A 16,554-nucleotide genomic window follows, 5' to 3' on the forward strand; every position below is an offset into this window, starting at 1 on the left:
TTAGAAAACCTAAATAACTCTCTTAAGCATAAAGACCACAGGACCGAACCAGGTAATATTTTAAAAGCACACATTAAATAATAAAGCTCTTATTATGAATATTACCACTTTACTTTTAGCATTTGCATAACACATTATAACAGAGCAATAAAGATAAGTTATTAAATGATAGCAAACACTGAATTTAAAGTAAAATAAACATATCACATATGCATGTACCTGCCAACTGCAATATTTGTTTACCCATCATGCACCACTCCAAAGTGCCGGGTAATCAGAATCATCTGTCTCACTAAATCCATCTGTTTTATAGTTTTAATCAAACAATACCAGATAAGAAAGAAATCAAACAATTTCAAGCTTGAAACAACTTAAAATGGTTATTTAAAACAGGATGAAGGGTATACAAAAATAGTAATAACATTCATGCACGCTTTGCCAGCTGTAAGCCTCGGAAACGTTATCTTACAAAGGAAGATACTCTACGTGTCATTAATATACAGAGATAAATGAGAAGATAATGATCATACGGATTAAAGTTAGTTTTACAAATATATTTATATTAAAGAGATGTAGTGTGTGCAATAGTGAGGGAGGGGGCATCAGGGGGCAGTGTGTGCTATAGTGAGGGAGGGGGCATCAGGGGGCAGTGTGTGCTATAGTGAGGGAGGGGCATCAGGGGGCAGTGTGTGCTATAGTGAGGGAGGGGGCATCAGGGGGCAGTGTGTGCTATAGTGAGGGAGGGGGCATCAAGGGAGCAGTGTGTGCTATAGTGAGGGAGGGGGCATCAGGGGGCAGTGTGTGCTATAGTGAGGGAGGGGGGCATCAGGGGGCAGTGTGTGCTATAGTGAGGGAGGGGGCATCAGGGGGCAGTGTGTGCTATAGTGAGGGAGGGGGCATCAGGGGGCAGTGTGTGCTATAGTGAGGGAGGGGGCATCAGGGGGCAGTGTGTGCTATAGTGAGGGAGGGGGCATCAGGGGAGCAGTGTGTGCTATAGTGAGGGAGGGGGCATCAGGGGAGCAGTGTGTGCTATAGTGAGGGAGGGGGCATCAGGGAAGCAGTGTGTGCTATAGTGAGGAAAGGGGCTGTTACGGTTACCCTTAGTCTCGCTGAGAGATGGACCGCTTAGTAGCCTGGATCCCTATTGCTAAAGAGGGGAGAAGCTGCTTTCCATAGTATTCTATATGAGTCTCGCAAATATAGAATAATCTCCCTTAGCTGCAGTACAGCTAGGATACCCTTCTGCCCACAAAACGAGTCAACGCTGCGATTGAGGGTCAAACAAGAACACAGCACTGGGATGCCCAGCCTGCTTTTTATTAAGGTTACATGCACACAGGCACTCCCAGGGGGAGAGGGGGGGGGAAGCACAAAATCCCCCATCACACATTTAGATAGAGAGCACTGTCCTTTGACAGGCCACAATAGGATTACAGTACTTAAGATAACAAGTTTACAAGTTCATCTTATCAATTAGCAGTCTGGCTCCAGAGGTGATTAGACAATGGGATTGGTTATCCCTAAACTTAGAGCTGAGGCCAGCAAAAATGTGTATTTAGGCAATAGTTTCTAAAAGCTGAAAAAAAAGAGTTAACTCTTTATGAAATGATACTTGTTACGGTTTTCTTGGAGCCCTTCTTAGGCGTTGGCTTGCTGGGAAATAAGCTCTTCACAACAAAATAACTAATGCTTCTGTAACAGTGCTCCCTTTCTGTGGAACACTCTGGCAGACACGGTCTGACCCCTTTTCGGGGCAGACTAAGGCTGTCCAGACCGCTGGTTATGCGGGGCTGAGGTCTGTTTGTCTGGACAACCCGTCGGCGTTGCCATTCTGTTTCCCAGGTCTGTAAGTAATGGTGAAATTGAAGGGTTGCAACGATAAGCTCCAACGTAATAGCCTGCCGTTATCTCCAGAGACCCGGTTCAGCCACACCAACGGGTTATGGTCGGTGACCAGAGTGAACTCCTGACCATATAAATAGGGAGTCAATTTCTTTAATGCCCACACCAAAGCCAAACACTCCTTTTCGACCGCTGCATAGCTGACTTCGCGGGGCAGGAGCTTCCGGCTGATGTAGGCAACTGGATGCTCCCCTCCATCTTCGCCTACTTGGCTGAGGACAGCTCCCAGCCCGAACATGGAAGCGTCTGTATGGACGATAAAACGTTTGTTAAGGGCTGGGGGCCGCCAAGACAGGAGCGTTAATTAGAGCATTTTTGAGAGCCTGGAAAGCCGTTTCACAGTGGGGAGACCACAGGACCTGTCGAGGTAAGTTCTTCTTGGTCAAGTCAGTCAGGGGTTTGGCAAGTGTGCTGTAGTCTGGTACGAACCGTCTATAGTACCCTGCCGTGCCCAGGAAGGCTAGGACCTGAGTCTTAGTGATGGGGGTGGGCCAATTGGTGACAGCTTCTATTTTGGCCGGCTCTGGTCGCTGCTTTCCACACCCCACCCGGTGACCCAGGTACTGTACCTCAGCCATCCCAAAGTGGCATTTTTCTGGCTTCAGAGTCAGGCCAGCAGCCCGGATCTGATCCAGAACCATTCCCACATGAGCTAAGTGGTCCTCCCAGGACTCACTGTGGATCGCTATGTCGTCCAGGTAGGCGCAAGCAAAACTCTGGAAGCCATCCAGGAGCCTATCCACCAAGCGCTGGAATGTAGCTGGGGCATTCTTCATCCCAAACGGCATTACCCTAAACTGATATAAGCCGAATGGGGTGACGAATGCTGACTTGGGGATAGCCTCCGGGGCCAGGGGAATCTGCCAGTAACCTTTGCAGAGGTCAATAGTGGTCAGGTAATTTCCCCTGGCTATACGATCGAGTAGCTCGTCTACCCTGGGCATAGGGTAAGCGTCCGTCACGGTATTTTCATTGAGCCTCCGATAGTCTACACAGAACCGGGTGGTCCCATCTTTCTTGGGCACCAAGACAACTGGGGAGGCCCATGGACTATCGGAGGGCTCAATTACCCTGAGCTGGAGCATCTCATCGATCTCCTTCTTCATTCCTGTCCTAACTGCTTCGGGGATTCGGTACGGAGCCTGGCGCAAGGGAGCTTGTCCCGGAGTATCTACCTGGTGGGTGGTTAAAGTAGTGTACCCTGGCTTCGGGGAGAAGGTGAGGTGTTTGGACTGGAGGAGTTGGTTGAGCTGCTCCCTTTTAGTGGGGCTAAGTCGGTCCCCCTATCTGAACCTGCGCCACTATACCTGTGGGGAGACTCTTTTCTAATAGGTCTGGAATGGGTAAACTGTCGGGGTCTTCCTGAGGGGAACAACATACGGCCGTCACGTTCTCTGGTCGCTCAAAATATTCCTTGAGCATGTTTACATGGAATGTCTTTCTAAGATTGTTGTCATGGCAGCTAGCTATCACATAAGTGGTGTCTCCCCTTTTCTCTACGATCTGGTAGGGACCCTGCCAGGACGCCTGCAATTTGTCTGTCTTCACCGGCTTAAGTACTAACACCTTTTGTCCTATGGTGAAGATTCTCTTTCGGGCCCCCCGATCGTACCATACTTTCTGTCTTCTCTGGGCCAACTGGAGATTAGCCCGCACGGATTTGGCTAATTGCTCCATTCGGTCCCTGAGTTCCAGCACGTATGGCACAATGGGGACACCGTCAGCCTCCATCTCTCCCTCCCAGTGCTCCCGGATCAGGTTTAGGGGTCCCCGTACCTTTCTTCCGTAGAGCAACTCGAAGGGAGAGAACCCTGTCGTTTCCTGGGGCACCTCCCGATAAGCAAATAGGAGGTGCGGCAGGAAGCGTTCCCAGTCTCGGTATTCCTGAGTGAACGTCTTGAGCATTTGCTTGAGGGTCCCATTGAACCTCTCACACAGCCCGTTCGTCTGGGGGTGGTATGGGGAGCTCAGGAGGGACTTAATTTTGCAAACCTGCCAGAGTTGTTGGGTTAATTCAGCCGTAAATTGGGTGCCTCGGTCGGATAGGATTTCTTTTGGAAATCCTACCCGGGAGAACACCTGTACTAGTGCATTCGCTACCGTATCCGCTTGTATGTTGGATAGGGCGACACCCTCTGGGTACCTGGTAGCGTAGTCCACTACGGTAAGAATGTAGCGCTTACCGGAGGGACTAGGGGTAGCCAGTGGTCCCACTAGGTCAATAGCAACCCGGCTGAAGGGTTCCTCTACAATGGGCATATTTACTAGCTGGGCTTTAGGGTGATCGCCTCGCCTTCCTACTCGTTGACACACATCGCAGGTGTTACAGTAAGTTCTAACGTCAGCGTGCACCCCCTGGCCAAAAGAACGTGGTGAGTAATGCGGTGTAGGGTACGGGTAACGGCTAGGTGGCCTGCTAAGGGGATGTCGTGGCCTATTTTGAGGATTTCTTGACGGTATTTGTGGGGCACTACCAGCTGTCGCCTACGCTGTCCCCTTTTCTCTGTCCAGCGGTATAGTTTCCCTTTTTCCCATAAGAATGTTTCGTTATCTGCCCCGCCCCCTCCGGTCTCTGCTCGTTCCCGGTACTTTTGTAAGGTCGGGTCAGTCTTAGACTCTGCCTCGAAAGCATCTGGGGTGTCCCAGGGTATGGGGCCTAACCTGTCAGGCAAGGTCGGGGTAGGTCTTACCTGTGTCTCCCGCACTGGTGAGAGCTCTCGCTCCGTCCGGGCTTGGGCCCGTGTAGTCACTGGGTCCGCCTCATTGTTGCATACTGGAGCATAGGCAGAAGTCATGGGGCCCAAATCGTTGCCCAGTAGTACTTCGGCAGGTAAATTATCCATTAGGCCCACGTTCACAGCCCCCTTTCCCGCTCCCCAATCAAGATGCACTTTAGCTGTTGGAATTTTGTACACATCCCCCCCCGCCACTCTAACGGCCACAGTCTGTCCGGATCGCTTGTGCTCTGGCACCAAATGACTCTGTACCAGCGTGATAGTAGCCCCTGTGTCTCGCAATCCCTCGGTAGATCGCCCCTCGAGCCATACCCTCTGCCGATGGTGCTGGCGGTTATCTGAGGCAGCATATACAGGGTCTGCCTCGTGAAGCGGCCCCACATATCCCTCCATAGGGGCCTCTTGGTTAACACAGAGGGCCCGGGCCGGACGATAGGACCCAGAGGGGTAATTGTAATTCCTGGGTGTCTGGTGCGTATTAAGGGGGCAGCTAGCCATGAAATGCCCTGGTTGCTTGCATCGGTGGCAAGTCGGTCTGTGACGCTCAGAGCTGTTATTGGGTGGTCCTGAGTGTCGGACGGGCCCTGTGGGCACCGGGGCTCGGAATTCAGCACGAGGGGGTGCACGGTAAACCTCTCTGGGTTCGACCCGTGCTGGAGCTCGGTAGTTCATGGGTTCGTGAAGACGGGAGTCATAATGTTCATCGGCCAATTTGGCTGCTTCTTCTAAGGTAGAAGGCCGCCTGTCTCGCAGCCATTCCTTCCCTTGCTGTTCCATGCCATTATAAAAATGTTCTAAGAGAAACAATTGTAAAATTTCCTCCCCAGTCACCGCTTTACTTCCGCTCAGCCAGTGATTTGCCGCTCTCCGCATTCGGTGCGCCCATTCCATATGGGTATCGTTAGGCTTCTTTTCCGTGCCCCGAAACTGTCGGCGATACGTGTCCGGAGTTACAGCGTACCGTCGCAACAGTGTCTCCTTAACTAGCTCATACTGTGTCACTTCCTTAGCACCCAGAGTACGAAAGGCTTCCAGGGCTCGCCCGGATAGTTTCCCAGACAATATCGTGGGCCACTCTCTGTTGGGAATCTGGTGCAGGGCACATTGCCTTTCGAAGTCCGCCAAATATTCATCAATCCCTGTCTCGCTCTCTAGAAAGGGTCGAAATGCCGTATAGGGTATCTTGGGCCTCCCAGCATTTTCGACAGGGATGATTACCTGCGGGGCTACAGCATTGCGGTGTGCGTTCGCTAGGTTGAGTTCGTGGGCTCGAGTCTCTCGTATATCCTCGTCCGCCTCCGCCATCAACTGCTGTACCAATTCCATGGAGGGGTTCGGCCCGTATAATGAGAGCCTTTCCCGAACAATCCTGGTTTTTTCGTCACTAATCGTGGTCGGTGTTTCCACCATTGTGAAGCTCTGATCCAGTTCGTTCAATTCTGCGATCAGCTCTCTCCTCGGCCGGTTGCTGGCGTACCCCCCTCTGCTTTCAAGTAATCCTTTAGGGTTGTACGCTTCAATTTTTCGTAAGCGCTCTCCATCCGTTCTGTACCTCTCCTAGGAAATCCAGGAAAATCCCGCCGCTGCCGCCAAATGTTGCGGTTACCCTTAGTCTCGCTGAGAGATGGACCGCTTAGTAGCCTGGATCCCTATTGCTAAAGAGGGGAGAAGCTGCTTTCCATAGTATTCTATATGAGTCTCGCAAATATAGAATAATCTCCCTTAGCTGCAGTACAGCTAGGATACCCTTCTGCCCACAAAACGAGTCAACGCTGCGATTGAGGGTCAAACAAGAACACAGCACTGGGATGCCCAGCCTGCTTTTTATTAAGGTTACATGCACACAGGCACTCCCAGGGGGAGAGGGGGGGGGAAGCACAAAATCCCCCATCACACATTTAGATAGAGAGCACTGTCCTTTGACAGGCCACAATAGGATTACAGTACTTAAGATAACAAGTTTACAAGTTCATCTTATCAATTAGCAGTCTGGCTCCAGAGGTGATTAGACAATGGGATTGGTTATCCCTAAACTTAGAGCTGAGGCCAGCAAAAATGTGTATTTAGGCAATAGTTTCTAAAAGCTGAAAAAAAAGAGTTAACTCTTTATGAAATGATACTTGTTACGGTTTTCTTGGAGCCCTTCTTAGGCGTTGGCTTGCTGGGAAATAAGCTCTTCACAACAAAATAACTAATGCTTCTGTAACAGGGGCATCAAGGGAGCAGTGTGTGCAATAGTGAGGGAGGGGGCATCAGGGGAGCAGTGTGTGCTATAGTGAGGGAAGGGGCATCAAGGGAGCAGTGTGTGCTATAGTGAGGGAGGGGGCATCAGGGGAGCAGTGTGTGCTATAGTGAGGGAGGGGGGCATCAGGGGGCAGTGTGTGCTATAGTGAGGGAGGGGCATCAGGGGGCAGTGTGTGCTATAGTGAGGGAGGGGGCATCAGGGGGCAGTGTGTGCTATAGTGAGGGAGGGGGCATCAAGGGAGCAGTGTGTGCTATAGTGAGGGAGGGGGCATCAGGGGGCAGTGTGTGCTATAGTGAGGGAGGGGGCATCAGGGGGCAGTGTGTGCTATAGTGAGGGAGGGGGCATCAGGGGGCAGTGTGTGCTATAGTGAGGGAGGGGGCATCAGGGGGCAGTGTGTGCTATAGTGAGGGAGGGGGCATCAGGGGGCAGTGTGTGCTATAGTGAGGGAGGGGGCATCAGGGGAGCAGTGTGTGCTATAGTGAGGGAGGGGGCATCAGGGAAGCAGTGTGTGCTATAGTGAGGAAAGGGGCATCAAGGGAGCAGTGTGTGCAATAGTGAGGGAGGGGGCATCAGGGGAGCAGTGTGTGCTATAGTGAGGGAAGGGGCATCAAGGGAGCAGTGTGTGCTATAGTGAGGGAGGGGGCATCAGGGGAGCAGTGTGTGCTATAGTGAGGGAGGGGGCATCAGGGGAGCAGTGTGTGCTATAGTGAGGGAGGGGGCATCAGGGGAGCAGTGTGTGCTATAGTGAGGGAGGGGGCATCAGGGGAGCAGTGTGTGCTATGGTGAGGGAGGGGGCATCAGGGGAGCAGTGTGTGCTATGGTGAGGGAGGGGGCATCAGGGGAGCAGTGTGTGCTATAGTGAGGGAAGGGGCATCAAGGGAGCAGTGTGTGCTATAGTGAGGGAGGGAGCATCAGGGGAGCAGTGTGTGCTATAGTGAGGGAGGGGGCATCAGGGGAGCAGTGTGTGCTATAGTGAGGGAGGGGGCATCAAGGGAGCAGTGTGTGCTATAGTGAGGGAGGGGGCATCAGGGGAGCAGTGTGTGCTATAGTGAGGGAGGGGGCATCAGGGGAGCAGTGTGTGCTATAGTGAGGGAGGGGGCATCAGGGGAGCAGTGTGTGCTATAGTGAGGGAGGGGGCATCAGGGGAGCAGTGTGTGCTATAGTGAGGGAAGGGGCATCAAGGGAGCAGTGTGTGCTATAGTGAGGGAGGGGGCATCAGGGAGCAGTGTGTGCTATAGTGAGGGAGGGGGCATCAAGGGAGCAGTGTGCGCTATAGTGAGGGAGGGGGCATCAGGGGAGCAGTGTGTGCTATAGTGAGGGAGGGGGCATCAGGGGAGCAGTGTGTGCTATAGTGAGGGAGGGGGCATCAGGGGAGCAGTGTGTGCTATAGTGAGGGAAGGGGCATCAAGGGAGCAGTGTGTGCTATAGTGAGGGAGGGAGCATTAGGGGAGCAGTTTGTGCTATAGTGAGGGAAGGGGCATCAGGAAGCAGTGCGTGCTATAGTGAGGGAGGGGAAATCAGGGAGCAGTGTGTGCTATAGTGAGGGAGGGGGCAGCAGGGGAGCAGTGTGTGCTATAGTGAGGGAGGGGGCATCAGGGGAGCAGTGTGTGCTATAGTGAGGGAGGGGACATCAGGGGGCAGTGTGTGCTATAATGAGGGAGGGGGCATCAGGGGAGCAGTGTGCTATAGTGAGGGAGGGGGCATCAGGGGGCAGTGTGTGCTATAGTGAGGGAGGAGCATCAGGGGGCACTGTGTGCTATAGTGAGGGAGGGGGGCATCAGGGAAGCAGTGTGTGCTATAGTGAGGGAGGGGGCATCAGGGGGCAGTGTGTGCGCTATAGTGAGGGAGGGGGCATCAGGGGGCAGTGTGTGCTATAGTGAGGGAGGGGGCATCGGGAGCAATGTGTGCTATAGTGAGGGAAGGGGCATCAGGGGGCACTGTGTTCTATAGTGAGGGAGGGGGCATCAGGGGAGTACTGTGTGCTATAGTGAGGGAGGGGGCATCAGGGGGCAGTGTGTGCGCTATAGTGAGGGAGGGGGCATCAGGGGGCAGTGTGTGCTATAGTGAGTGTGGGGGCATCAGGGGGCAGTGTGTGCTATAGTGAGGGAGGGGGCATCAGAGGAGCAGTGTGTGCTATAGTGAGGGAAGGGGCATCAGGGAGCAGTGTGTGCTATAGTGAGGGAGGGGGCATCAGGGGGCAGTGTGTGCTATAGTGAGGGAGGGGGCATCAGGGGAGCAGTGTGTGCTATAGTGAGGGAGGGGGCATCAAGGGAGCAGTGTGTGCTATAGTGAGGGAGGGGGCATCAGGGGGCAGTGTGTGCGCTATAGTGAGGGAGGGGGCATCAGAGGGCAGTGTGCGCTATAGTGAGGGAGGGGGCATCCGGGGAGCAGTGTGTGCTATAGTGAGGGAGGGGGCATCAGGGGGCACTGTGTTCTATAGTGAGGGAGGGGGCATCAGAGGAGTAGTGTGTGCTATAGTGAGGGAGGGGGCATCAGGGGGCAGTGTGTGCTATAGTGAGTGTGGGGGCATCAGGGGGCAGTGTGTGCTATAGTGAGGGCGGGGGCATCAGAAGAGCAGTGTGTGCTATAGTGAGGGAAGGGGCATCAGGGAGCAGTGTGTGCTATAGTGAGGGAGGGGGCATCAGGGGGCAGTGTGTGCTATAGTGAGGGAGGGGGCATCAGGGGAGCAGTGTGTGCTATAGTGAGTGGGGGGGCATCAAAGGAGCAGTGTGTGCTATAGTGAGGGAAGGGGCATCAGGGAGCAATGTGTGCTATAGTGAGGGAGGGGGCATCAGGGGGCAGTGTGTGCTATAGTGAGGGAGGGGGCATCAGGGGAGCAGTGTGTGCTATAGTGAGTGAGGGGGCATCAGGGGAGCAGTGTGTGCTATAGTGAGGGAGGGGGCATCAGGGGAGCAGTGTGTGCTATAGTGAGGGAGGGGCATCAGGGAGCAGTGTGTGCTATAGTGAGGGAGGGGGCATCAGGGGGCAGTGTGTGCTATAATGAGTGAGGGGGCATCTGGGAAGCAGTGTGTGCTATAGTGAGTGAGGGGGCATCAAAGGAGCAGTGTGTGCTATAGTGAGGGAGGGGGCATCAGGGGAGCAGTGTGTGCTATAGTGAGGGAGGGGGCATCAGGGGGCAGTGTGTGCGCTATAGTGAGGGAGGGGGCTTCAGGGGGCAGTGTGTGCTATAGTGAGGGAGGGGGCATCAGGGGAGCAGTGTGTGCTATAGTGAGGGAGGGGGCATCAGGGGGCAGTGTGTGCTATAGTGAGGGAGGGGGCATCAGGGGAGCAGTGTGTGCTATAGTGAGAGAGGGGGCATCAGGGAAGTAAGTGTGTGCTATAGTGAGGGAGGTGGCATCAGGGAGCAGTGTGTGCTATAGTGAGGGGGCATCAGGAGGGCAGGATGTGCTATAATGAAGATGGGGGAACCAGAGGGTCAGTGTGTGCTATAGTGAGGAAGGAGGCAGTGTGTGCTATAGTGAGGGAGGAGGCATTAGGGGAGCAGTGTGTGCTATAGTGAGGGAGGGGGCATCAGGGGGCAGAGTGTGCTATAGTGAGGGAGAGGGCATCAGGGGGGCAGTGTGTGCTATAGTGAGGGAGGAAGCAGTGTGTGCTATAGTGAGGGGGCATCAGGGGGAAGTGTGTGCTATAGTGAGGGAGGGGGCATCAGTGGGCAGTGGGTGCTATAGTGAGGGAGGGGGCATCAGGGGGCAGTGTGTGCTATAGTGAGGGAGGGGGCATCAGGGGAGCAGTGTGTGCTATAGTGAGGGAGGGGGCATCAGGGGAGCAGTATGTGCTATAGTGAGGGAGGGGGCATCAGGGGGCAGTGTGTGCTATAGTGAGGGAGGGGGCATCAGGGGAGCAGTGTGTGCTATAGTGAGAGAGGGGGCATCCGGGGAGCAGTGTGTGCTATAGTGAGGGAGGGTGCATCAGGGAGCAGTGTGTGCTATAGTGAGGGGGGCATCAGGAGGGAAGGATGTGCTATAATGAGGATGGGGGAACCAGAGGGGCAGTGTGTGCTATAGTGAGGGAGGAGGCATCAGGGGAGCAGTTTGTGCTATAGTGAGGGAGGGGGCATCAGGGGAGCAGTGTGTGCTATAGTGAGGGAGGGGGCATCAGGGGCAGTGTGTGCTATAGTGAGTGAGGGGGCATCAGGGGGCAGTTTGTGCTATAGTGAGGGAGGAAGCAGTGTGTGCTATAGGGAGGCAGGAGGCATCAGGAGTGCAGTGTGTGCTATAATGAGAAAGGGGGAGCCAGAAAGGCAGTGTGTGGTATAGTGAGGGAAGGGGCATCAGTGGGGCAGTGTGGTCTAAAATGAGAAAGGGGGCACCAGAGGTGTAGTTTGTGCTATAGTTAGAGATGGGGGCATCAGAGTGAGAGTGAGACATGAAGAGGGGGCTCCAGAGGAGCAGTGTGTGCTATAGTGAGAGAGAGGGCATCAGGGGGCAGTGTGTGCTATAATGAGTGAGGGGGCATCTGGGGAGCAGTGTGTGCTATAGTGAGTAAGGGGGCATCAAAGGAGCAGTGTGTGCTATAGTGAGGGAGGGGGCATCAGGGGCACTGTGTGCTATAGTGAGGGAGGGGGAATCAGGGGAGCAGTGTGTGCTATAGTGAGGGAGGGGGCATCAGGGGGCAGTGTGTGCACTATAGTGAGGGAGGGGGCTTCAGGGGACAGTGTGTGCTATAGTGAGGGAGGGGGCATCAGGGGAGCAGTGTGTGCTATAGTGAGTGAGGGGGCATCAGGGGGCAGTGTGTGCTATAGTGAGGGAGGGAGCATCAGGGGAACAGTGTGTGCTATAGTGAGAGAGGGGGCATCAGGGGAGCAGTGTGTGCTATAGTGAGGGAGGGGGCATCAGGGAGCAGTGTGTGCTATAGTGAGGGGGGCATCAGGAGGGCAGGATGTGCTATAATGAGGATGGGGGAACCAGAGGGGCATTGTGTGCTATAGTGAGGGAGGAGGCATTAGGGGACCAGTGTGTGCTATAGTGAGGGAGGGGGCATCAGGGGGCAGAGTGTGCTATAGTGAGGGAGACGGCATCAGGGGAGCAGTGTGTGCTATAATGAGGGAGGGAGCATCAGGAGACAATGTGTGCTATAGTGAGTGAGGGTGCATCAGGGGCAGTGTGTGCTATAGTGAGTGTGGGGGCATCAGGGGGAAGTGTGTGCTATAGTGAGGGGGGGCATCAGGGGTAGTGTGTGCTATAGTGAGGGAGGGGGCATCAGGGGGCAGTGTGTGCTATAGTGAGGGAGGGGGCATCAGGGGAGCAGTGTGTGCTATAATGAGTGAGGGGGCATCAAGGGGCAGTGTGTGCTATAGTGAGGGAGGGGGCATCAGGGGAGCAGTGTGTGCTATAGTGAGAGAGGGGGCATCCGGGGAGCAGTGTGTGCTATAGTGAGGGAGGGGGCATCAGAGGGTAGTGTGTGCTATAGTGAGTGAGGGGGCATCAGGGGGCAGTTTGTGCTATAGTGAGGGAGGAAGCAGTGTGTGCTATAGGGAGGGAGGAGGTATTGGGAGGGCAGTGTGTGCTATAATGAGAAAGGGGGAGCCAGAAAGGCAGTGTGTGCTATAGTGAGGGAAGGGGGGGCAGTGTGGGCTAGAATGAGAAAGGGGGCACCAGAGGTGTAGTTTGTGCTATAGTTAGATACGGGGGAATCAGGGGCATCACAGTGAGAGTGAGACATGAGGAGGGGGCTCCATAGGTGTAGTTTGCGCTATAGTTAGAGACGGGGGCAACAGAGTGAGGGAGAGACAGGAAGAGAGGGCACCAAAGGTGTAGTTTGTGCTATTATAAGTGACAAAATGTGACAGCTAAATGGGGAGTAAAAAATGTCAGAAAGTTTAGCACAGGCCACAGTATCTTACAATTTTTACAGGTTGGGAAACATACTGCAAGCTCCTAGCCAGTATCCTCACCTTCAAGCCCAGGTCCAGCTCCCGCAGTGAGCGTTTGATTTCACTGGTCAGTATGTTCATCCGTTCACACTCCTGGAAAGCGACCACAATATATGGAGTCCTCTCCTCCACCTTTGCCATCAGCTCCGGGATGTTAAACTCCTCTGGGAGCTTCTCCAGGATCTCGTCCAGAGCCGCTTTCACCTATTGGACAAGATCAGACACAGAGGCTGTAAAACGGCAGTGCTCATCTGGTGATATAACAATCTATACATAAAAAAGGAAACTGTGTGCAATATTGGTTATTTCATGCCAGAGTTATAAGCATTTGAATAGTCAGGCTTATACAGCTTGTACATCTAGAATAAATGAGTTGTTTGTCTCCCACTGCTCAGATGCACATAAATAACATCATATGGTAGAACTATAGACTTGACAACATCTCTCACAGTATACAGATGTAGGATACCTTTTCTTCCCTGGTGGCCCCGGCTCCTTCTCCCATGCTGCTGTCACGAGGCTGCATCTCTAGCACTGTGCGGAAAAGCTTCTCTGAAGTTTGAGTCAAGAATCCAATCTCTGCATTTGGATGAAGACCATAGAGGTATGGGGATTCCGCTGGCAGCACATCATCGATATACTGAGACACAAAGATGGCATTTATATAAAATGATACACAAGTATGATGTCATCAATATAATGAGAAACAAATATGGCACTTATATAACACGGTACACAAGTATGATGTCATCAATATACTGAGACACACAGATGGCACTTATATAAAATGATACACAAGTATGATGTCATCAATATACTGAGGCACACAGATGGCACTTATGTAACATAGTACACAAGTATGATGTCATCAATATACTGAGGCACACAGATGGCACTTATATAACATAGTACACAAGTATGATGTCATCAATATACTGAGGCACACAGATGGCACTTATATAACATGGTACACCAGTATATCATCATCAATATACTGAGACACACAGATGGCACTTATATAACATGGTACACAAGTATGATGTCATCAATATACTGAGGCACACAGATGGCACTTATATAACATGGTACACAAGTATGATGTCATCAATATACTGAGGCACACAGATGGCACTTATATAACATGGTACACAAGTATATCATCATTAATATACTGAGGCACACAGATGGCACTTATATAACATGGTACACAAGTATATCATCATCAATATACTGAGACACACAGATGGCACTTATATAACATGGTACACCAGTATATCATCATCAATATACTGAGACACACAGATGGCACTTATATAACATAGTACACAAGTATATCATCATTAATATACTGAGGCACACAGATGGCACTTATATAACATGGTACACAAGTATATAATCATCAATATACTGAGACACACAGATGGCACTTATATAACATGGTACATCAGTATATCATCATCAATATACTGAGACACACAGATGGCACTTATATAACATGGTACACAAGTATGATGTCATCAATATACTGAGGCACACAGATGGCACTTATATAACATGGTACACAAGTATGATGTCATCAATATATTGAGACACAAAGATGGCACTTATATAACATAGTACACAAGTATGATGTCATCAATATACTGAGACACACAGATGACACTTATATAACATGGTACACAAGTATGATGTCATCAATATACTGTGGCACACAGATGGCACTTATATAACATGGTACACAAGTATGATGTCATCAATATACTGAGACACACAGATGACACTTATATAACATTGTAATATCATCAGTATACTAATAGGGTGATACTTATACAATATGGTATACAAGTATAATATCATTGATATACTGAGACACAGTGGGGGGGGGACATAACACAGTGCACAAGTATGATATCATCAATATACTGACACACACAGATGGCACTTATATAACATGGTACACAAGTATGATGTCATCAATATACTGAGGCACACAGATGGCACTTATATAACATTGTAATATCATCATTATACTAATATAACACATAACATAACAGTGCACAAGTATGATGTTATTAATATAAAAAAACACAGAAGGGATAGTTACACAGCATAGTATACAAGTAATTATTTTATTAAAATACTGAGATATAGAGAGGAACAATTAGAGAACACAGTGCACAAGAATGATGTTATCAGAGGAGGACACTTATAGAATACTGTATACAAGTATGATATCAACAGAGGAGGACACTTATAGAATACTGTATACAAGTATGATATCAACAGAGGAGGACACTTATAGAATACTGTATACAAGTATAATATCAACAGAGGAGGACACTTATAGAATACTGTATACAAGTATAATATCAACAGAGGAGGACACTTATAGAATACTGTATACAAGTATAATATCAACAGAGGAGGACACTTATAGAATACTGTATACAAGTATGATATCAACAGAGGAGGACACTTATAGAATACTGTATACAAGTATAATATCAACAGAGGAGGACACTTATAGAATACTGTATACAAGTATGATGTCATCAACAGAGGAGGACACTTATAGAATACTGTATACAAGTATAATATCAACAGAGGAGGACACTTATAGAATACTGTATACAAGTATGATGTCATCAACAGAAGAGGAAGCTAAACCAACACTATGATGATGTCAGCAATACAGAGAAACAGGGGGTTATGGTATACCATAAGGATGTGATCATCAATACTTATAGGAAGAACTTACACAGTATATGTGGCTAGTGCTTTCTATGTATGTTCTTTGTAAAGAGAGTGAAGTTTGTCTATAGTAAGACAAAAAAAGAGAAAAGAGTGCAGAACCACTCTAAGAGTAAAAGTTTTTTATAATTATCAATATAGCGCAAGTAAAAACAAACATACAAGATTATAAATTAAAATGTGCACAAAGGTATTATCACCAAAGATCCTTGACATCCAGCACAGAGAGTTGTAGTCTTAATCCGCTTGTTCCCTCCTGTAATGACAGTGTGTAATGGACGCCTTGTAGAACCCAGGGGAGCGGAGGGTCTCAAAATTGTATACGGCAGGTGTCAGATCGGACCTGTGTTATCCTCAAATCCTCAACGCGTTTCTTCTGTTTCCAAACAGACTTTTTCAAGAGGTACCATTACAGGCTGTCATTACAGGATGGAACAAGCGGATTAAGACTACAACTCTCTGTGCTGGATGGATCTTTGGTGATATACCTTTGTGCAAATTTTAATTTATAATCTTGTAAGTTTGTTTGTACTTGCGCTATATTGATAATTATTAAAAACTTTTACTCAGAGTGGTTCTGGGCTCTTTTCTCTTTTTAGTCTTACTAGTTTTCTCTGGGAGGTGAATCACAGTTCTCCCTGTGTCATTTGAGCAGCATCCACTGGCATCGTTATTTGAGTCTTATCGTTGGACTTATGATCACTAACACCTGAGAGGAGAGATATACTTGATATCACACTATACCTAGGAACTTACAAGTATTCAGGTGTGACCGTCCTGTGATCTGGTTCTTTTTACACAGATGACTGACTTTTTATCCACAATTAGTGATCTCATTTGTGTTTCTATTTACATTCTTTTATTCAAGACTGTAGAATTGGAACAGTACTATCTGGGTAAGGTGCTCGTGAAGACAGGAGAACTGCCTATTCTCCCAAAGAGAAAACCAAAATATACAAATGTCCACAGCACCATAAAGAGTCAGCTTCTTTTATTTAGGACATATAAAAAAATACAGCGATGTTTCA

The 16,554-nt window shown here is 50.1% G+C and overlaps 1 protein-coding gene across 1 annotated transcript in view; it reads right to left on the minus strand.

Moving 5' to 3' along the window:
• Positions 1-16,554, minus strand: part of DNAH9 (dynein axonemal heavy chain 9) — a 739,144-nt gene that overhangs the window by 21,189 nt on the left and 701,401 nt on the right. The window contains exons 65-66 of the mRNA XM_053688948.1: positions 13,245-13,415; positions 12,797-12,979 (exon numbers count right to left, since the gene is read on the minus strand). Coding sequence (XP_053544923.1) covers positions 12,797-12,979; positions 13,245-13,415 — 354 coding nt within the window. The remainder of the gene's footprint in view (positions 1-12,796; positions 12,980-13,244; positions 13,416-16,554) is intronic.

The sequence above is a fragment of the Bombina bombina genome, chromosome 1 (genome assembly GCF_027579735.1).
Source record: "Bombina bombina isolate aBomBom1 chromosome 1, aBomBom1.pri, whole genome shotgun sequence".
NCBI classification, from domain to species: Eukaryota; Metazoa; Chordata; class Amphibia; order Anura; family Bombinatoridae; genus Bombina; species Bombina bombina.